Source organism: Phoenix dactylifera, chromosome 15 (assembly GCF_051530095.1).
Source record: "Phoenix dactylifera cultivar Ajwa chromosome 15, Ajwa_hap1_PhDact_Kaust_v1.1, whole genome shotgun sequence".
Taxonomy (NCBI): Eukaryota; Viridiplantae; Streptophyta; class Magnoliopsida; order Arecales; family Arecaceae; genus Phoenix; species Phoenix dactylifera.
The window spans coordinates 20,521,434-20,542,879 of NC_143204.1; the positions used below are offsets into that span (position 1 = coordinate 20,521,434).

The 21,446-nt window shown below is 36.8% G+C and overlaps 3 protein-coding genes across 6 annotated transcripts; 2 read left to right on the forward strand and 1 right to left on the reverse strand.

The window, feature by feature from the left end:
• The first annotated feature begins 121 nt into the window (after positions 1–121).
• Positions 122–7,426, forward strand: LOC103707907 (deSI-like protein At4g17486). Its single transcript, XM_008792618.5, has 4 exons — positions 122–501; positions 6,178–6,465; positions 6,560–6,640; positions 6,990–7,426. Exons 1-4 carry the CDS (start codon positions 336–338, stop codon positions 7,124–7,126), a joined length of 672 nt encoding a protein of 223 aa, XP_008790840.1. The 5' UTR covers positions 122–335; the 3' UTR covers positions 7,127–7,426.
• A 145-nt stretch (positions 7,427–7,571) lies between these two features.
• On the forward strand, positions 7,572–15,118 carry LOC103707906 (uncharacterized). Of its 4 annotated transcripts, XM_088711551.1 has the most exons (5): positions 7,572–8,429; positions 8,517–8,705; positions 8,790–9,304; positions 10,806–11,557; positions 12,137–13,306. In XM_088711551.1, the coding sequence occupies exons 3-5, from the start codon at positions 9,008–9,010 to the stop codon at positions 12,657–12,659; spliced, it is 1,572 nt and encodes a 523-aa protein (XP_088567677.1). In that variant the 5' UTR covers positions 7,572–8,429; positions 8,517–8,705; positions 8,790–9,007; the 3' UTR covers positions 12,660–13,306. The 4 variants fall into 4 exon arrangements, 2 of the variants coding, with proteins under 2 accessions (XP_088567677.1, XP_026660766.3); XR_005515143.2 differs by adding an exon at positions 14,839–15,118 and having other exon boundaries at positions 7,572–9,304; positions 12,137–12,754; XR_003385891.3 differs by having other exon boundaries at positions 7,572–9,304; positions 12,137–12,754; positions 12,864–13,306.
• Positions 15,119–15,473: 355 nt separating this feature from the next.
• On the reverse strand, positions 15,474–21,127 carry LOC103707905 (putative methyltransferase At1g78140, chloroplastic). The gene is made up of 8 exons (XM_008792616.6): positions 20,966–21,127; positions 20,714–20,814; positions 20,418–20,558; positions 19,070–19,151; positions 18,628–18,818; positions 17,767–17,878; positions 16,424–16,531; positions 15,474–15,904 (listed from the first exon to the last, which is right to left on the reverse strand). Exons 1-8 carry the CDS (start codon positions 21,029–21,031, stop codon positions 15,764–15,766), a joined length of 942 nt encoding a protein of 313 aa, XP_008790838.1. The 5' UTR covers positions 21,032–21,127; the 3' UTR covers positions 15,474–15,763.
• Positions 21,128–21,446: the final 319 nt, after the last annotated feature.

Here is a 21,446-nt window from a genome sequence, read left to right on the forward strand (position 1 = left end):
TGACTATGTTTCGTGATATAATCAAATATTATTCTTTTTTAGGGAAAATCAAGTAGTATGGGAGTAAAAATTATTCATTAAATATAAGATTGTTGCTTTAGAGGGGTAATTTCTCTCGTTCACGCGTCGTCGTAACAAAAGAAAGCCACCACCGGTCCCAGGTTTTGGGAAAATTCTCCAAATTCTAGGGTTTCCCTTTCGGAATGCGGCTCGTCCTCGCCCACCCCCCACTAAAATCTTAGATTTCGCCTCGAATTGGTTTCCTAAGATGCTTCTATCGGCTTTGGGTTCGGAATTATAGGGAAAGCTTTCGATTTCCGAAGAATCCCACCACCATGCGTTCGCTTTTGTCGAGCTCCTCTTCTTCCTTGAGGGATCAGGCCAATGGCGGAAGCAGCAGCAGCAATCGGACCCATATCTACCTTAATGTCTACGATCTCACCCCAATCAACAACTATCTCTACTGGTTCGGCCTTGGAATCTTCCATTCTGGCATTGAAGGTGCATTTCCCATTCTCACCTAATCCCTTCCACTTTTATCGCATAATTCTGATTGAATTCTTCTTCTTGGATCGCCCGCATTATCTTTCTTTTTGTGTTTTTTGAATAAATACTGAGTTTTGCGGTTGGGGTGCCAAATATAATTTTGTTTAATATCGTAACTAGAATGTTGCTTAAATTGAGAGGGATTTGGGATTTGCTTATGAGCTCGGAGTCGCATAAGAAGTCCAATTGGATCGCGATTGCAGTTATTTGGCCTCCATTTTGCAAGTGTTTTTTTTTTGGGGGACAAAGTGTGAGTAATAGCAAAAGGAATAGGGGAATGGTAAGTGTTATGTGATGGTGTTGTTCCATTCCTTCTTAAAGTTAGTCTTGAATTTGTTTAGGGTTCTTGACCTAACGACTTGGTTTGGTATGATGGGTAATGTATGAACTGTTATCTGAGAGAATCTATTCCTAATGAAAGTAGGTTTTAGCCTGGTAGTTGAGTTATTATAAGATTTAAGGTTGTTTCTTGTTGCAGAGAAAGGTGCAAAGAAAAATCTGTCTAGAGTAAAATGAACAGGAACGCAGGGGAAAATGAGTTTCTGGATTTTCTATTTTTTTGGTTGAATCCAACATAGAGAGAGAGAGAGAGAGAGAGAGCAACAATGATATCTGTGATGACTGTAGTTGAAGAACAACAATGATATCTGTGATGACTGTAGTTGAAGTGGAGCAGTCAAGGTCGTAGTGGTGATAAGGATAGTGACTGTCGCTATGGCATGGTCTCTACGGATTAATGATGGTTTTGGGCACTGTGGCAACAGCTACAATGGTCATGTTGGTGGTGGAAGCAGATAATGATCACTGTGGTGATTGTGATGGTGGGGGTGCTAGGAGTGGCAACAACTACGGCGTCGTGGCAGTGAGGGTATGAATCTTTGATGTACTTTGCCCTATTTTTCAGGCTTAACCCAACCTAAGGATTTTACATATTTTTCGCCTAAGCACAACATTAAGGCATTGGACCTTGTCCCGTTTCTGCATTTAGCATGTCTTAACATATAAAATTACTAAATTAACCCACATGTTACTAGTAATATGTTGATGGTAGCCTATTTAAACGTCAACAATTCATGCCACTGTAGTTTTTAATAATTAAATTCAAAGGTGGAACTTTATTTTAGGATTCTACTTTCTACGACATCAAAATACATCTTGGGAAACAATATATCATGGAAAAATGAGAAACAGAAGGACAGGAAATTTTTTTGCAGAAATCATACTATTGGAAATAAGAGATGAAAAGAATGAGAAATGGAAAGTGATTTTTGTGCAGTTTTTATTCTACAAATTTTGCTCAGAATTCAAAGGATTCAAGTGCTAGTGCTGATGGGTGTGTCAGCTAGTGGCCAGCATGGTATGTGTTGGTTGCATGCTGTGTTATGCAAACAAGTGCACCATGCCAAAACAAAGAACTTTTGTTTACAAAACTTGTTTTGATATAACCAAAGCTGTTATGAACAACTTGATACGGCCTTGCATGGATTCATACCATACAATACAGAACAGATGATGGCAGTGCATGCCTAGTGACAGCACCCTGTTGGCATAGCATGGCATGGTTGGTATTTTAATCCTTGGCATGACTAAGCCAATAATTGCATATGGGGTACACATTTTTTTCCTCCATTTTCATTTATCTATCTGTTTTTTGATATGAAATATGTAGTTTTTTTAGAAAGTTTTTTTAAACATTCTCTTTTTTTCTTATAAATAATATTCTTGTAGAACTTTGAAAGGAGTCTTTGCATGCTTTTTATTTAAAACAAACTAGTGACTTTTTATCTGTATTATTGTTTGCATGTGGAGTTAAAATCAAACTTATTGGTATGTATTCTGCATAGTCACCAATTTAAGTTTATACTTTTGTGGTGAGTTAAATTAGTCATAATATGGCACTAGTGTTAGGGATCATACAAATAAAAGTGTGGAGTAATTGTTGATGAACAACAGTTTAAAAATTGGCGGTAAGTTTGGGATGATTATACTATTGAGAAAAGACTCGATAGTGTCAACATGACCTATAGATACCGCAAAAATATTTTCTTGGTAGCAACAAAGCAGGGACAGATGGTCATACTCATCACATGTCCTAACCATTTGGACTAGTGTGCTACACAAATTGGTGAGGTTGACATTTTCAATCTGTGGAGGGTACCTTGTGTCTTGGTTCAGTCAAGAATAAATCTACAAGTTTGATGAAGTTCTTGATCTACAATTCACTTCAATTCTGGATCATGTAACATCTGGAGTTTTTTGAATTCATTGAAATTTTTCCTATCATTGTTTTAAGGCATATCATATAATTCTACTAGAAATGATTCTCTTGTCTTTATCAGTAGGAGAGGAGAAAGTTTCATAGCATTTTGAAGAACTTTGACTTCTTATATGAAGTTCACTATTGATCTTTGGTCATCAGATAAAAATTTAGGGTAAATATGGTATATTCATTATGCTGAAGATGATAATTAACTTTAATAGAAAGCTTACCCTTATCCATGGTTGTAGTCAAAGCAATTTAGATGTGTCTTTTATATTGGGGCCTTGGATGGTCTACTTTGTAAGATCAATCCAGATAATTTGGATTGTTGATGATGCTCTGGTTAGAAGAGTAAAAATCATTCTTTGGAATGTATTTTGGTAGTAATATGGATAATATGCACTCATATTCTTAATATAATGTTTCAAAATCAATTAAAGGCATTCATAATGGTGTTGAATATATCTAAGTGATGATTATATGCGACTGCAATTCCATGTTTGAATTAAACTTCAACATATAAAATGATGAGGAAGTGTGTAGTCCTTTTTATTTATATGAGATTAACTTCTACATAGAACTCTGCATGTTGTAATTATGTATAAATATTTGTTTACAGTATGTGCAAATAAGCAGCACAACTATGGTCTGTCTCAGTAGGGATGATTAAAAGGTGTCATTATTGTTATTTTTGGAAGCTTTTCTTTTCTTGATGCAATAGAGGTCATTTCAGGTGCTAACTGACATGCATGGGAATCATTCATAAAAGATGTTTGGGGAATCTGGACCTTATATTAGAAGAAAATGTTAAATATTAAGAAATATTGATACAGTAAACTTTGTGATGTCCAAATGCAAGAATATTAAGCAATTGCATCTTTTTATGCATCTTGGGTTCCATGAGTTTTGCTATTCAAAAACTTCTATTGCAAAGAAGACTACAAGTAAATTAAATAATTTCTGTTTGCATGTGCAATTTGTATACCTTGTATAGAAGTAATGCAAAGTTATATGCATCTAGGTTTTCAAGTGGTTCAACAACTAAAGAAAGCACTGGGACTTCAAGCTTATGCTTAAGTTCTACAGGACATCCCAAACTAGGTAGCTATATGTGCTCCCTGACAAAACGGTGTGACATTTTCAGTTGGTGGAATAAAACATGAAGTGCTGTATCCTATCCCATCAAGGATAGGTTGAAATATCTTGGCAATTTTCAGTTTTTACTGTTTCCATGCTAGTTTCAAATACAGGTTGAGTCATGGATAAATACCATAGCTTCTTGATTGAATAAACTTCAGTATGCATTGAAAATTGGCTTCATGCACATGAAAACAGATCTACATGAAAGGTTCAGTTAGTGATATACAGCATTTACTTTTATGTTTTTTGGTGAGAAATTATTGGTATGGTAATACTGGTAAGCTCCGCAAGTTCCCCAACTTGGGTTTGTAGGAGGGAATATCCATTTGACTTATGACTATGGGCATCTAACTCCATCCACAAATATTTGGTCATTATTATCTATATTACATTATCTTTAGTTCATTTGTTAAGGTAATTATTTTACCATTTTGTTCCCAATAGTGCACAAATATATGGGTTTAGCAACAAAAGATGAGGAGCGTAGATGAGAAATTTGCTGTCTTTTTCTTTAGTTACTGTGAGAATAGATGAGATGTTTTGAGCTTATTCGTGCTTTTTTTTTGCTTTTTGGGGTAAAATTTATTTTACTTATACACACATCTTGCTTTTGTAATTTATGTCAAATTTGTGACTGGTGCACTCAGATGTCATTAGTTTCACCATTTTGGTTTGTTTTCTCTTACTGGTACTTTGATTTTTTTTGTTATCTTCTGTTATTTTTCTCGGTTTTTGTAATGATTTTATCTATTTATATTGATCTATGTTATTAATCTGTTATTTCTATATAATTTTAGTGCGGTATCTTTTATTTGCCGGAGTTTTGGTCTTAGCAGCGGTCTTCTATGAACATAAGCTTATCCCATTCCATTACATGGATTAATCTTAGTACATACATTTTAGTGTTTTTTCTAATTTTCATACTGTTATCTTTCCTGTAGTCAAGACATGGTTATCTATAACCTATTAAAAAAGAGAGATATTTGATTCTAATTTTTCATGGAGCATAGGTAACTCTCCCTTTCAAACCAAAAATAAATGGAAAAGATGTTTCTATGGAGTTGACTCAAGGACTGTGGATTTTGTTCTTCATGTCACCTAGGCACATGGTCTAAAGTTTTGCATTTTGAATCTAATATCTTATAATTGTCCAAATAGTGTTATTATACATGCTTTATACATGCTAAATGTACACATTTTTGTTTTGAATGTTAATTCATCAGAGATCCTGTTTCTTTCTATATATGGTGGACATTGGGTTAGTCTTCTAAATTTTGTATGGACCTACATTTTGTTGTTTCCTTGTTCACCTGGCGAACATCCCAGTCACTGGCACTAGCATAAACCCTATTAGAAGCCTCACGACTGCCATTACTTATAATAAGGTCTCTTTAAATGACCATGTAAGGTGTGACCAAGGAGGGCTGTAAGCTATGCATATATTTGGAAAATGATGTGACTGTTTTTAGTTTATCCTTCCAAAATCTTTGATAACTAATTAGAACTACAAAATTTCTACAATTTTTTGGTTCTCTTGTCAATGGATTTTATAGGTGCAACCATTCATTGGAGCTGCCCTTTTGGGTCATTGGAGCAAAACCATTCAAGATCAGCTTTTTAAATGAATACTGTTTCGTATCTTTATATCCTTTGGGTCCTTTTCCCCCTATATCTATACTTGTTCTAGCAACTTCCTATTAAAGAGCAGATTTTTCTTATTGCTTCAATCTACACAATTGTTTGAAACTCAGCTTTTTTAGACATAATTTAGATATTTTACTAGTTAGATATCTCGAAGCTGTGCAATTGATGGATCAATTATTTATCACCCATGATCTATAACATTATGTGACATTACGTAAGGCCCTTTAAGTTTTCAGGTGAAACTCTTCGATGCTTAGCTCTTTTTTTTTAGAGAAACAGAGAGAGACCCCCCTGCACTGCAATTTCCCATGTCCAGTTTTTTGGAGATTCACCATCCTAGAATTGAGCCCAGAGCCTCTGGTTGCTAAGAAAAAGGGTGTGACTACTGAGGCAAGCTGCAGTCCAATTTGATGCTTAGCTCTTGAGTGTCTTTATGGAAGCAAAATAAGAAATCTTCTTTTGGATTTTCACACGATATCTACCACACTCATATATATTTATCTTCCTTTTGGTCTTTTTTTTTCATCTTCACATAATTAAGATATGTTTCAATTACTGAAGTATGCCATTCTGAAACTTGATAACAGTACATGGCATGGAGTATGGATTTGGAGCTCATGAATACCCGACCAGTGGAGTGTTCGAGGTAGAACCGAAGAGCTGCCCTGGTTTTATCTTCAGGCGTTCTGTGTTTCTGGGCACCACAGACATGTCCCATTCAGAGTTTCGTTTGTTCATTGAACACCTTGCTGGAAGATATCATGGTGACTCCTACCACTTGATCGCCAAAAATTGCAATCATTTTACAGACGATGTTTGTATCCGTTTGACTGGAAAGCGAATTCCAGGATGGGTGAACCGTCTTGCAAGATTAGGCAAGTATTTTCGTAAAATATGTTTCTATCCTTTAGAATCCTCTAAAATTAAAGTTTCTTCATGACGATTTACATGAATTTGTATTAACTTCAGGATCTTTCTGCAACTGTCTTCTACCGGAAACTATTCAGATCACAGCAGTCAGACATTTACCAGAGCATCTCGAATTGTCAGGTACTGTTCATAAGCTGCATATAATTTGTCTACTTGAAATTCAGGTGGATGATCTTTTAGCATACTAAGCATCGACCAACAAGCAGACTTGTTATCTTTGTAAAAATGAGTTCAAGCTCATAACTAGTATAGTGGTATTGGGAAATGCTATGTGGATTTGCCTCTCACAGGGAATGGCAAATTATTGCACAAAAAATGGGAGGGAAGGAGGAGAGAACATGGGGTATCAGGGATGATTAATTGACAATTCATATAATTCAAGCATAATCAGGATGTCTTACATTTGTATAGCACATCACATTATATGAGTTAGAGATGTTGGTTTGTGACATTTTATTTTGAAAAGCAGATGGGTCCGAGTCAGTGGCATCGTCAACTGTTGGTGAGAGCGATGAGGAACCAGATCATCAGCTACTGATGGTGCCAAACCGTGATTCAGCTTTTTCTAAAGACAAGCCAGTGAGGCTTGCTATGGATGTGATGTAGCATGCTCTGCTTCCCCTCTCTTGGGTGTCCATCTTTGGTGCCTATCTCTGCATTGTTCTTGTAGGTGTGCATTAATTTCAGTTCTATAATTCTAGCAGCTCCTCCACAGCCTCTCTTTTGCAACCAATGTTGCCCAAAGCCTTCTTGTCAGTAACCTTCAAGTCGACCGGCAACCTTTCTGGACTCGTTTGTAATATTATCTGTTATTTTCACGTTTGACGAATCAGTGAATCCTTAGATCTTTTTGATCGGGAATGGAAATTAGGTGGTCTTGTTGGCCCCCTGGAGTTCATTCTTATACTCGTCATTCTAAATCCAGATATGCAGTCAAGTTCTATGCATACATGTTTAATCTGCTTGGCTGTAAACCAGGTTAAATGTGATGAGACAACCGTCAGAATGTGCTGAATGGGATGGTGGTTTCATATTGAGGGAAAGCCTTCATTTCTAGATTGGACAAGTCATGATTTGGATTGGCCTGTTTGATAAGGATGAGCGAACCCAGTGACCTAGGTTAGCATTGTGTTAAGAAAGTGAACAATTTAAATTTAATTAGTAAATGGAATGAGATAAAAAAAAAATGATAAAAAGAAAGAAGAGATAAGGATAGCAGATATAATTGACCTCAGACTCGCTTTATAAGTTGAGCTCAACTTGGCTTTAGATTGGCTCCATTTCAGGCTTGCTTGGGGACAAGAGCATGGAGGTAATAGGGTGGCTCAGCAACATGATGAGAGCCAGCAATTCTTGATCCTTGTTTTTCAGGGATGGCTGAGGTCCCTGCCTCCCATATTTTCATAAAAGAAGCCTTTCATGGAAAAATCTTATAGCACTGATCAAAACTTCCAGCAGTTAATTCATGTGACCTTTCTCTTTGTATCAATGTGATGTGGTTGTGCATAATTAGGCAGCTTGGCAGGATCTATGAGTTATAACCAATTTGCAGCATTCTCGGTAATTTCTTTTGTCATATATAGCTTTATAAATATCTAATTTTGCATGGATTATTTTTGTTAGCATACCTTTTCATACGCCATTTTTTTTCTTTTTGACATATGTGCTCTTGTTGACCTAGTCCCTTTTAACTAAGTTAAAATTTAACTAGACTTGCGATTTGACTAGTTTGCCTATGATTAAAATGTTGAGCTCTCAATTCTTTTCAGATTAGAAAGGCATTCCGAGTATCACATGATCCGCACTCTCCACGCTTAAGAGGAAGAGCAATCCTTCGTAGTAGAAATGCATGGAGAAAACCACGTTGGGTACACGAAGTGTGCTTTTGGTTGGGTGTTCTTAGCAATCGGTATGTCATGAATGTTGAAGTGGTGTTATTTTTTTCCTTGGAAAGTAGGTGTGTAATTTTCTTTTTCTTTTTTTTGCTGAAAAAAAGGGGAAGGAAGAGGAAGGGACAAGCCCACTCTCATGTAGCAGCTCCCACCCCATCAGAAGAATATTTAATACGGGCAAAAATGACCGTGTTGGGCATCTCGGCCGGTTTTACTCGTACTCTCTCCATCCGTGAGCCCAGCTTGGTTACCCCCGTGCGTTTCCAACTCGGAACCATTTGGTTGGAAATAAGGTCATGCTCCCACTAGGCTAACGTAAGTATGTAATATTGCTTTAAAAAGTGGATTAGTAACCTCTTGGGTCAGTAACTTTGCAGATGGTCCCACCAAACTCACTTGCTGTCCTGTGGCTCAAAATCATCAGTCCTTATTCAGGGTCAACACTCCACGTGCTTCTTTCATCTTCCACGTCTCTAATTTTTAATAGCAGCACTTCCGCGGCGCGATCCCGATCTCAAGTCGAGGCCGAAGTCCAACTTCGCTTGCTCCCTCTCCTCTCTCTCTTAACCGTCGATCCCAAGGCGTGGAGGAGGAGATGGGGCCGATTGGGGAGGAGCGGCGGACGCTGGTGCTGGTGAACCTCGCCGGAATCATGGAGAGGGCCGACGAGGCGCTCCTCCCGGCGGTCTACAAGGAGGTGGGGGCTGCGCTGCACACCACTCCGACGGGCCTAGGCTTCCTCACCCTCTTCCGGTCCCTCGTCCAGGCCTCCTGCTACCCCCTCGCTGCCTACCTGGCCGTCCGGTACAATAGAGCTCACGTTATAGCTCTCGGCAGTTTCCTCTGGGCTGCCGCCACAGTCCTCGTCGCCCTCTCCGACACCTTCCTTCAGGTCCGGAACAGCATAAAGTCGGTGCTTTTCACGTTCTATGCCAACTTTTGCATTGAAGTTTGCTGTCTTTAGGGCGTTTTATCCGGTCATGTTTTCGAACTTTCGGGTGCATGGAGAGAAGTGGATTTTGGGTTTTTGGATTTGAGCCTGGGATTTGGTTTTAGCTGGAAAGATTGAAGCTTGCATTGTTTTTTTCGGTGGTCTGTTGTGTCGTGTGGAAATATTTTGCTTTTCTTGGATGGAATTGAGTGTTGAATGATTGGGATTTGCTGAGGATTTGAATGGGGTTTTGCTGTGTTTTTGGTGAGTTCTTATGTTTTCTGTTGCTGGTGATTAGATTGGGATGATGGGGAGTTAACGACAGTTATAAACATGGGTGGACTACTGCGATTGCTGTGTGACATTTGGCTTCCATTTTTTTGTATATGAATATAAACCCTATGCTTGTGACTCTAATTGTTGCCATTTGGGTATAAATGTGAGGATCCGTGCGGGCGTGTGTTTATTCCCACATCGGTTATTCACTGAGTAGATCTTGAATATTTATACATGATCAAGAAATCCAAATAATACCTTCCAGCTAGCTATTTTGGATGAGGTTCTAGGTTATTGCAAATGGTATCAGAGCGGATCCATTAGGGCTGACTACGGACCGATCGTGGTGCTAGTGATTAGATTTGAATATTTAGCCTGACGAGAACGTCAGAGCTTAAATGGAAAAAATATGTGAGGACCGTATGGGCTGTTTATTCGCACATCGGTTATTCGTTGGATAGATCTTAAGTACTTATACAGGATCAAGGAACCAAATAATACATTTTGGCTAGCCATTTTGGGTGAGGTCCTAGGTTGTTACAACAAATATTTTGAATTAACTGTTGTTTAGAATCTGCTTTTGTAAATAAGAATTATTAGATGGAGCTTTACTTGATTCTGATTCTTAGACTATTTGGCTAGCTCATGTTGGAAGGACTTATGTGTCAAAATAGTGATTCAAAATGGTGCTTTTTCAATATTATGAGCTGTTGAAACTTCAATATCATGGAAAAATTTGTATTACCTAAAAATTCAACTTCTCTTTCTCAAGGTTCTTTTTTTTCAATTTGAAATGTTTAATTCTTCTTTGTGAAAAGTTCATGGGTTAGATTTCTGTTGGTGGTATTTTTTTTTCCTTTGGAACTATAATAAATCTAGATTTTTTTTTCTTGGGCCTCTTCCATTATTATAACAGTTGGATAGCTTGTCTTTTTGAAACTCTCTAACTACTTGTTTAATGTTTATCTTTTCTTATATGCCATCACATGAGACGGTTGAGCCAATGATAAACACTCAAAAGTTCCCATTAAATATAGTAAGAGATATTTTCTGAATTCATGAAGCAATATAATGTTTTAAATGCCTGTGATGGTTCTGTTTTTGCCATCTAACTTAATTAAGCTTTGAATCTGCACAAAAGATCTAATGTGTTTTGCATGTAGTTAATAATTTGTCTGTTGTGCAGGTAGCAATCTCAAGAGCCTTGAACGGAATCGGGCTTGCAATAGTCATGCCGGCCATTCAGTCACTTGTTGCAGACTCCACTGATGACAGCACACGTGGTTCGGCTTTCGGATGGCTACATCTGACTGGTATGATCGGTTCTGTCCTTGGTGGCTTATTCTCTCTCCTATTGGCTCCACATTCATTCATGGGAATTGCGGGTTGGAGAGTTGCCTTCCATCTGGTTGGCGTGGTAAGTGTGATGGTAGGAATTCTGGTACGACTCTTTGCAGTAGATCCCCATTTTTCAGTAACTGTTGGTTCACGAAGCAAGCCTATTTCATGCAAGCCTGTATGGATGGAAGTGAAAGGCCTCATCCAGGAAGCCAAGGCTGTGGTGAAGATTCCATCATTTCAGATTATTGTGGCTCAGGGTGTCACTGGATCTTTCCCATGGTCAGCCCTTTCATTTACTCCTATGTGGCTGGAGCTCATCGGATTCTCACATGGACGAACTGGACTACTCATGGGCATGTTTATGGTCGGAACATCACTTGGAGGGCTGTTGGGAGGAAAGATCGGGGATTTTCTCGCAATAAATTTTCCAAACTCTGGAAGGATAGTTTCGTCACAGATAAGCTCTGGCTCTGCTGTTCCACTTGCAGCTGTGTTGATGTTGGTCTTACCTGCTAACCCCTCCACAGGACTTGCTCGCTCCATTGTCTTGTTGGTTATGGGGTTGAGCTTAACTTGGAATGGTCCGGCTACAAACGGGTAGGTTACCCATCTTCATTTTATTATCAGTTCTGAAGTTTATTAAAACTTTATACGCACCTTACTATGATCATAACATAATTGTAGCAAGGACATTGTAATACTGATAAAAAAGTAAAACTGACTTTCAGTTGCCTTTCACTTGATATATAAAAATTTGAACTTTGAAGCACTGATTAATGACTTCAGTTTCTAACAATTAATTCTGTTCTTCCATACAATTTTCTCAGAACAGAATTAAAACATAGTGAATCTCATACTCATTGTGAAACGAACCCAATATCTGAACTCATTCTTTGTGTGTTACAAGTCAATCATAATTGCAAAATTTTGGCAGGTACTTGTAAGATCTTCATCATGAGAATGCATCTTCATTTAAAATTCAGCATAACTACTAGCTCCATTAATTATTTCATTAAATAAGAAAGGGATTGGTACATAAACTCTCAAGTCTCGACCATTACTAAGATGTAAATTTGATACCATTTGCAGTTTTAATTTAGTGCTGCACTTATCTCTAGAGCAGTGAGAGAATTATAGCCTTGGAATTTTAATTACTTTGCTTTATAATGCTTGCAGTCCCATCTTTGCAGAGATCGTCCCCGAGAAATCAAGAACAAGCATATATGCTCTGAGTAGATTCTTCGAGTCTATACTATCTTCATTCGCTTCTCCTGTTGTGGGCATTTTAGCTGAGTATGTTTATGGGTATAAACCGCCAGGTGAGGGAACTAGTGTTGAAACAGACAAAGAGAATGCTGCCTCTCTAGCCAAGGCACTTTGCACTGCAATAGCAATTCCTATGTCACTTTGTTGCTTCATCTACTCCTTCCTGTACCATACCTATCCTAGGGACAGAGGAAGAGTGCGGATGGGTTCTCTAAAAGCATCAGAAATGGAGAAAAATGAGTTGGAAAACTATGGTTTAGTGGGACATCATTCTAGGATCCAACGTTCTAGGTCGGAGTTGAATGACAGAGAAAGGAAAGTGACCCATGTATTTTATGGAGATCAAGATTTTGAAACTGATGATGACGACAATGATGATAATGCTGAGAAAATGCTGCTTTCCCATCAAGTGGGAATATCAAATGAAAGCTGAAAGAGATAAGAAGATGTCATCTGATAGCCCTGTAACTCTGGAGGAGGAGAACGGCAATGTTGAGCCCGGTGATAGGGTTTGTATTCTGGTAAAAGGTAAGAATCCCGGCATAATATTGCAACTAACAACTTAACAAACATGATCATTAACAGGATGGAGTGGATGATAATGTAATGCTTCCATAATAGACTCTTGTGGCCTCAGGTTGATGCGACTCAAGAATTGAACTTTTCTTCGGAGTGCACTAATTTACAGATCAAGGAAAAGTTGTGCACTACACAGCTATTGACCAATCTTGCATGCAAGAATGCTTCCTTACACTACCAATGTGGTCTCTCTGAGCCTGGTGTCTGCCTCAGAGACTAGATGTTATCTTGGACTTGGAATTGATTCTTTTAGGAAGTATACATTTCCAATTGATTGACAACAGGCTTCCCTCGAAAAAATGATAGACAACAAGCTGCTGGAAGATTTAACTGATGTTTGGTGGTTTTGAATTATTTTTAGTTGTTTTTTAAGGAAAGTTCTTGGTTTTTTTTTTGGAAAAAAAAGGAAAGAGGCATTAAACAGAATCTGCTTAACTGTAAGAAGATTGCTCGGGTAGTTGGTAACTTTTGAAATGCTAAATTCTCTGTGCATGTTGCAAACTGTTTCTTTCTCTTTTCTGGCGAACTGCGTCATCGAGCTACTTGAAGATTTTTCGTACAAATCTCTGATTTTGTGGACAAGAAAATATGTGAACTTAAACCAAGCCAACGGTTATAACTAGCGATAGTGCTATTTCACAGAATTGAGCTACATTTATGAAATCCTTGGTTCCTGCTTGTTCCAGGATGATTTGTGGGCATTAATTTGGATTTTAAAGAAGAAAGAGGGAGAGGCCATAAAATCTCTAGAAATTTAAGCATATGATATTGCAATTTGGTTAAATTAACTTAAATTTATTATTATATATAACTAAAATAGAGGTCTAGCTTGTGCCGAGCTCTGGCTTCATCCTATAGATGCCATATTAGTAATGTTATTAATATTATTTTTATTTTGGATAATAAATGGGGCCCTTGTTTAATATATTTTTTATTTTAAATGGTCTATTATATATATCTAAAATGATTATGGTTATTTATCAAAGTTCCTATTCTTGATGACAAGTGATTATATTGATGAATTTTTTTTTGCTCTTAATAAATTATAAAATCTCAATACTATTCATCTTGTTGGAATAAATTTCTTATTTTTGATAAATGAATCTTCAATAACACATATTTAGTATTACAATACCTAGTTTTGATATCAATAATGATATTATTTTCATTTGCATGATTTTTTAACTAAATATTTTTTTCAAAGTTCAATTTTTTGCATCAATCTCTGAAAAAAATTATATAGTTTGAGAAATAATATTTTTATCAAGTGAGAAGTGATTAAAAAGTAGTATTATTATTTTTTATTATTACCCATTACTATTATAATAGTTATCATAATAATAGTTTTACATATAAAATATAAAAAATAATATATTTGTAGTAAATAATGGTTGTCATTTGCTCTTATAGCGGGTACAAGAGGAAGATAAGCCTATAATAATCATTTTTTAGTAGGTATTTGTTACAAGTGACTATTATTTATCTGTTCTCTTAATAAGTGAGTATAAGTAATAGATAATAAAGTATCTTACTATTATCAATATTAAGTATCAACTATATAAGTACTAATTATACTTATATAATTGATATAAGTATAACTAATACACAAGAATATTATCTATCTAAAAAAAATAAGTATTATACTCTATCTAAACCAATATTTGATATCTAAACTAAATAAATATTGTCTAAATTGATAAGTATTATACTATATTAGTTTAGATATTTGACATGAGTTTTCACTCAACCATTAATAAAGTTCATCACTTGATGTGCAACAAGACCCAGATGCTATGAGAGAACAGCTCGATTTCAAATCGTTGCAAAACGACAAGTAGATAAAAGAATTGAAAGCCAAAGGTTTTAACCCCTAATGTAAGGCAACAAGAAGGTGGTAATTGTATCTAATCTTGATGTAACTGTAACATCAAAAAAAAAGGAATGAGTAGCTATACCATCCAGCTTGATTTTATTATCAGATCATGATGCTGACAATTTATATTACCAGTTTCTGAAACCATCTCTCTTTACAGGGAGCGATCTAAAGAGCAAATGTGACTTGGTTATCATGGTGATGAAAGGCATGCGACGCGATTCTCAGAAATGGGCTTCACATATCAGTGAGAGAGTGTAGGTTTGTGCAAACAAATTGGCCCTGCTTGGTGGCAAAAGAAGTAAAATGAAGCATAAAATTATTATATTTCAAATACAATATAGGGTTAAAAACAAGGTAAGTGTATATGCATAATTGTCAAGCATGGCTGTAATTTTGTCCATGTTCAGAACTTTTGGCCTTGGGTCAAGATGAAACAAGGATAGATCCAATATATATATATATATATATATATATATTTTGCAATAACTTTCTCAGTACACCAGCGACATTACTTGCAGGAAATGTGGCAGAAACTGGCAAATACCTGAATGAGGATTCAATTCACATTCTGACGTCTAATTAAAGCGGCTTTTGGTGCACCTGACATCCTTATTAATCAAGAAACGTGGCAGAAACTGACAAATATCTGAATCAAAATTTAATTCACACTCTGAGGTGTAATAAAAGAGGCTTTTGGTGGACCTGGCATCCTTATTATTCAAGCTTGGCACTGCCATCTAGAATTTTCTCTCGACAGCAATTAAGAAAAGGCAGAGATAAAACTTGAAGCTCTTAAAGAACCAAACAGCTGCATACCTTAATTAATCCTTGTTTATTACCCTTCAAACAACGCATCGAAATCCCTTATCAATACATCCTACTCATCAACATAAACATGTCTTTTGAAGACAAGATGCAGATGAAATGGGTTGTGATCATCTCTTGCGGTAGTGATAAATTAATCAGCATTAAGTTTCCTAGAAAGACAACAAACAAACAACAACAATGCGACTTCGAAGTGATTTGTGATGGAGATAAATGGGTACTGATGATAAACATAGTGCTTGAGATCAACTGGATGATTAGTTTGGTTTGATGGCAGAGATCATAACAAAGAGACGGTGCCTGATGCATGTAACACCTACTAGGCCGCATGCTTCGCAAAGATCTTTGAGTTCACCTTCTGACAGAAAAATATAGTTGCTTGAGTTTCCAATGTAAAACTGCAAAAAGAAAGCAAATCATCAGATGTCAAGGACAATAAATTTCACCAAAAAAAAAAGGACAACAGATCATTCCTGATCCAATCCTGATGGTGATTGAACTTAACTCTTTCAGGACTCAAAACTCAACTGAGCCATTTGAAGGCGCATACTCTTCTTTTTTTTGTTGATATAATATGCTAATCATAACGCTGTCAGCAAGAATCTGCCTGTTTAAAATCATGATGGCTAATGTGTAATTTTCTTTTATTTGAAAAAAGAAAAGGCTTCTTGAAGCCTTCATCTTATTGTAGCTGCAGCTTTAGCGTAATGAGATCAGCATGTTTCACAATACACAATGAATAGGGGGTTATTGCTTCCTTTTCTGCTACCTACAGCCCCAATATTCTGATCTTCACATATAATGATACTACTTTATAATTGCCAAATCCCATGTCATTTGCGATGGTAACCATACAGTTTTGAGTTTCATGCTCAACATAGAAGCAGTACATCCTAAAAACTGAATGAAAGCATTACCTTGCGTAGCATCCTCAAGACTGGAACAGCAATGGGAATGACATCAAAAATGAATGTTGTGGCGACAAATACACCTCCAGGGCGGAGTATTCGACTTATTTCTGCGACCTAGGAGAAGGAAAATCCAACTCAGAGGAGTGCACTCCCTTTTGTTTGCATGTAAATTTATTATATATTTTTTTTAGAAAAAGGAAGGAACCGAACTGGGATTTTTTTTTGAGAAATTAGAAAGAACCCACTAAAATTTCTATTGGAAAAAAATTAATATTTGTATATAATGGAGACTTATGATACTCTCTATTTTTCAAAACTACAATCTAAATTATTAGATTAGAAAGCTAACTTGAAACCCCAAAAACAAGCATCCAGGTGTTAAAAACACTCAGTTTTGCTATAAAGAAGACATCTACATCACCAAAAATACAAGAAGAAACTTCATGAATCAGGAATAATATCAATATAAGCTTCCTATATGAATTTGGAAGTGAAATAAGCTCATACAGAGAGGACTGAGCTACACTGTATCGGATATGTTTCGAGGTTTCTAGGTCAAGATGATAGAGCATATAAATAATCGTGTGAGCTTTTTCTATTACAAGTTGAGAATTAAAAAATTTGAAATTATACAGGTAAAGGGTCATGCTGCAAAATTCATCAGAGATGGTGAAGTGACTAAAACTCTGGTTTTCTTCAGTATTTAGCAAAGACAGAGTAAGGGGCCAATAGAGGGATCACGGCAGCAAAATGCAGAACTGATATTGGATCTAGGATCTGTGGCAAAATGTGAGGCAAGCTTCTATGGTTTGACCAGTGCCTTTTCTTATTTCACACAGACCAATCAATGGAAAAACCAACCAATCAACATTCATTGGTGCTCAATGAATCTCTAATTCATGAAGCTTTTTGGAAGACTAAGGGTGTATCTTCTAATCCATGAAGCTTTTCATAAGACTAGAATATTTCAGCAGTGAAACTTTATACAAAACAAATTGCAGTATTTTCTTCATTCTGTTTCATCAAAAAAAAATATTTTCTCCATTCTGTTTGTTGTTTAATGAAACTTTGCTGCTACACAAAATTTTAGTGGACATCTTCTTGCACATATAATATATGTGTTAATAGAACTGCTTAAGCTCCTATACAAAATCTAGACTATAAAACTCAGGTTCCTTACTTCAGCTTTATCAGTGACAGAAATTCAGTAGAAAGTAGCCAACCAGTGTCTGCTCAGCTGGTTGCAAACCTCTCCATTTGTGAGTGGTCTAGGGTCCAAATGCTAGTGGTGGCATCTCCACTATTTTTCTCAAAAAAAAAAAAAAAAGAAATTCTGGGAGTATTCTTACAGCAGCAGATGGCGAAGACCAACAATGTAGTGCGGCACCAGCATGCACAGCATCAATGGAACTTGAAACAAATGGAAGTCTACAGATGTCAGCCCTGACCAAGATCAAGTTTCTTCCACAGAAAAAGAATAAGAATAAAAATAAAAATAAATCAGATCCCTATAAAACAATAGCATCCTCAGAAACAAGACATTATGTGATACAATTCTGAAGGTCCATAATTATCTCAATCAAAAATTGCTGAACCGGTACCAGTAGGCGTACCGGTCGCCTACCGGACTGGTTTGGTACTAGTTCGGTGCCGGTTGAACCAGTACTGAAACGGCAATAGCATGCGGCGCACTGTAGACAATGCCAAGAGTAGCATTTAATGCCACTCTGTGGCATTTTTAATACCACAAAGTGGCATTCAGTGGCATTAAAAGTGCCACAGAGTGGCATTAAAAGTGCCACAGAGTGGCATTTAATGCCGTGGCATTAAAAATGCCACAGAATGGCACAACGTGACAATAAATGCCACTCTGTGGCATTAAAAAAAAATGCCACAACGTGGCAATAAATGCCACTCTGTGGCATTAAAAAAAATGTCACAGAATGGCATTCCGTGGCATTTATCCGAAGGCGTATAGGTGCGAACCGGTCCGATTTGCATCGATACAAAATAGTGCCGGACATGTACCGATGCGAACTGGTCCGATTCGTTTTATACCGGATTTGTACTGGTGCGATGGGGCCAGAACCGTTTTTTCACCGCCATACCATACCGGTCAAGGACCGGACCGGTACGGGCTAGTTCAGCATACCATGATCTCAATCTATGTATAAGAAAATCAGGTCATGCCCAAAGAAAAGAACTCATACTTTTTAGAAATTCCCTCCTGCTTAATAAATTTATTGCAGTGCTGCAGCATATTCTCTGAGAAGTCTAAAGCAACAACAAGAGAATATATTCCACTCTTGGCAAATAGCCTTGAAAATAAGCCACTTCCACAACTTGCATCAACAATAGTTCCTCCTTTTGCAGGTCTCAGGTAATATTTAGCCATTTCAAGCTGCATTTAGAGAAATTGTAGAGCATTGCAATAGTATCAGGTTCTCATTGATATTTCAGAATACAATTTCCCTAACTTTTCATGAGTTTCTCTTCTAAGACATAAAACCAATCCCGAATTGCAACTATATGCATTGCATAAAAAGAAAACATGCTAAAAGAGGGTGAAAGAAAGGAAAAGTGAAATCTGGAGATGAAACAGTTCACAACTGCTCTAGAACAGCAATATGATCGAGAAACAATTCATGAAACCTCTCTTTCTGGGCCAGGGAAACCACCCCATCTAAAACTTTGTCGCCATCCTCTCTCATAAAGATATGAGATCAATGCGCCCCTGTTGCAGTTAACAATCTGTAAGAATGCATAGAGAAATTCCAGCTCATATACAATCAGCTTTACGCTTTTCAACTGTCTATTGCTCAGTAAGATTGTTCTCTGCAAATGGAGTTTTTCACCATCTTTTTACAAGAGATCATTCTATCATATGGTGTGCATAATAAACAAGGTGTCTACTTACTTTCTTCTTTTCTAGTCATTTTTATAGTACTAAACACCCAGAAATTTCTCTAGATGCAAATCACTATCCTGAAATTTAAATCTAACCAGTACTAAAGGATGCCAGTTTAAGATATGAAAATATACGGAATCAGTTATAACCTACTTGGAGGAACAATCTACGGTTTTCAAACATAGAAGCATTATAAGACCAGTCTTCTAGCCAGTAAAACCACCAGGGATGAATTATTACAATGTAACCTCATGGATAATTCTGAAAGACTTCTATTCTGATATATAATTGCGCAGGTAGAAGAGGAAATGTACTTTTGCATGAAATAGTATCTAATGCTGAATAAGATTTTCTGCTGAATCAAAATCAATAACATAATTTCGGCTGTTAATAAAGATTGACTTCTAAAAAGAAATTTGCAAGTAATGCTTGCATGTTTATACACATAGCAGTACAAAGAGAAGTGCAAAAGATAGGCATTCAAATGCAAACTATATGAGGCCAAAACCACAAGTATAAATTGTTTTTAAGTCAGTCTAAAATTCAAAGGAACTTGATTAGAACATTTCAAGAAAGGAAATGACGACAGAGAAGAGATTATGGCGTCATATGTTTCGTCAGTGTCCCTTAGAAAGGGAAGCCTACTGTAATTCTAACCAAACTTTCTCTTGCTTTCTAATTACCAAGATTGGATGTTTTTCCCAGAAGATCCATCTTTGGCAGATGGAAGATGAAGGCAAGATTTCCTGCAATTGCAACAAAGGTTTTAATTTGGACCTTTCTTAATAATTCAACAAACCATGGCAATCAAGTTTCGTTAAATTCAAGTTTGTGTGATTCTGGCTTTTATGTTAAAACTATGCAAATAATATCACATCTTTTTAAATAGAAATAATGTGCTCTTCAGAGAACTTAGAGCAGCTTGCCAGGGGGAAACGCTTTTTCTATGGATCATATTAAGGTTCCATTACGTAACTCTGTTAACAGATCTAGAAACGAAGAGATGGAAAACCTACAAAATTCTATTGTCATTCCGTCATTTAAGCATAGAGATAAGTATGAATGAAGCAATATTGGAAGGTAGATATTTACCTAAAGAATTTTGTCAAGAATGGTAAAGTTTGATCATACTCCCTTAAGCCACCGGCTATTGTGAGATCAAGATATATTCCGTTGTTGAGGTAGGCTTTCTTGCAAGCATGGCATTCGAAACAAGACCCAGCTGGGGATGTTCTGCAAGAAATCCATCCAATAAAACATATAAAGAAGCGTCATGTCTACACGATCTAATGGACTTCAGAATGAAAAAAATCCAGCGAGACGACAAGTAGCATCTGATTTCAAATCCTAAAAACGTAGCAGAACAATTTACAATAGTTATTTCTTACATGCTTAGGCTTGAATCACTTTGATCGATGAACGAATGATAACAAACAGGACAGGCGAAAATATTTAGGCCAGTGCCCACTTTTGTGTCTGGAATAAGATCCTGAGAAACATAAGACAATGTGCAGAATAGGGTTATCCAAGTACATCCATTGATCAATTCACAAAGAAGCAGACTTCTTTTTCAGCGTAAAAAAAAAAAAATCGCATAGAAGACTTCAAAGCGATCAAAGAGCAGGGTATCAAAAGATCACTTCCGGATTGGCTTCGACGGCCGGAGGAGAGTTTGGAATCCCATCCAAAAGCAGGGGCTCCGCCATTAGGTTTAGATTTCGAGGGTGGAGAGGACCGCGTCGGGAGTCAGGCCCCCAGGTGCCCCTTTATAGCCTCTCTGTCTCTCTGTCTCTCTGTCTCTCTGTGTGCTTCAGTTCTATCATCTCCCAAAATATTTTTACGAATTATATAAAATGTCATTTCAAATAAATTTTTAACAGAAAAAGGTTGGGTTTTCTCCCGCCGTTCGCGCTCGGGCGGAGGTCATTCGTGTCTCTTCGCACATTTATGTGAGTACTCGTTTGGTCCACGGAAAAAGAAGGTGCGGTTAACAGAAAAACAACAGAGTACTTTTTATTTGCTTACAATTTTAAAAAAAATAAAAAATAATATTTTTTTATAAAAATAAAAATTTTATATTTTATTAAAAAGAAAATTTTATAAAGGATAAAAGACCTATTT

Coding starts and splice junctions, on each gene's coding strand:
- LOC103707905 (XM_008792616.6), bottom strand. CDS start 21,031: ATGGCGGAGCCCCTGCTTTTGGATGGGATTCCAAACTCTCCTCCGGCC. Junction 20,815..20,965: donor CCGTCGAAGCCAATCCGGAA/GTGATCTTTTGA, acceptor TATGTTTCTCAG/GATCTTATTCCAGACACAAA. Junction 15,905..16,423: donor TCTTGAGGATGCTACGCAAG/GTAATGCTTTCA, acceptor TTCTTTTTGCAG/TTTTACATTGGAAACTCAAG.
- LOC103707907 (XM_008792618.5), top strand. CDS start 336: ATGCGTTCGCTTTTGTCGAGCTCCTCTTCTTCCTTGAGGGATCAGGCC. Junction 502..6,177: donor CTTCCATTCTGGCATTGAAG/GTGCATTTCCCA, acceptor ACTTGATAACAG/TACATGGCATGGAGTATGGA. Junction 6,466..6,559: donor GAACCGTCTTGCAAGATTAG/GCAAGTATTTTC, acceptor TATTAACTTCAG/GATCTTTCTGCAACTGTCTT.
- LOC103707906 (XM_088711551.1), top strand. CDS start 9,008: ATGGGGCCGATTGGGGAGGAGCGGCGGACGCTGGTGCTGGTGAACCTC. Junction 9,305..10,805: donor TCTCCGACACCTTCCTTCAG/GTCCGGAACAGC, acceptor TCTGTTGTGCAG/GTAGCAATCTCAAGAGCCTT. Junction 11,558..12,136: donor AATGGTCCGGCTACAAACGG/GTAGGTTACCCA, acceptor TAATGCTTGCAG/TCCCATCTTTGCAGAGATCG.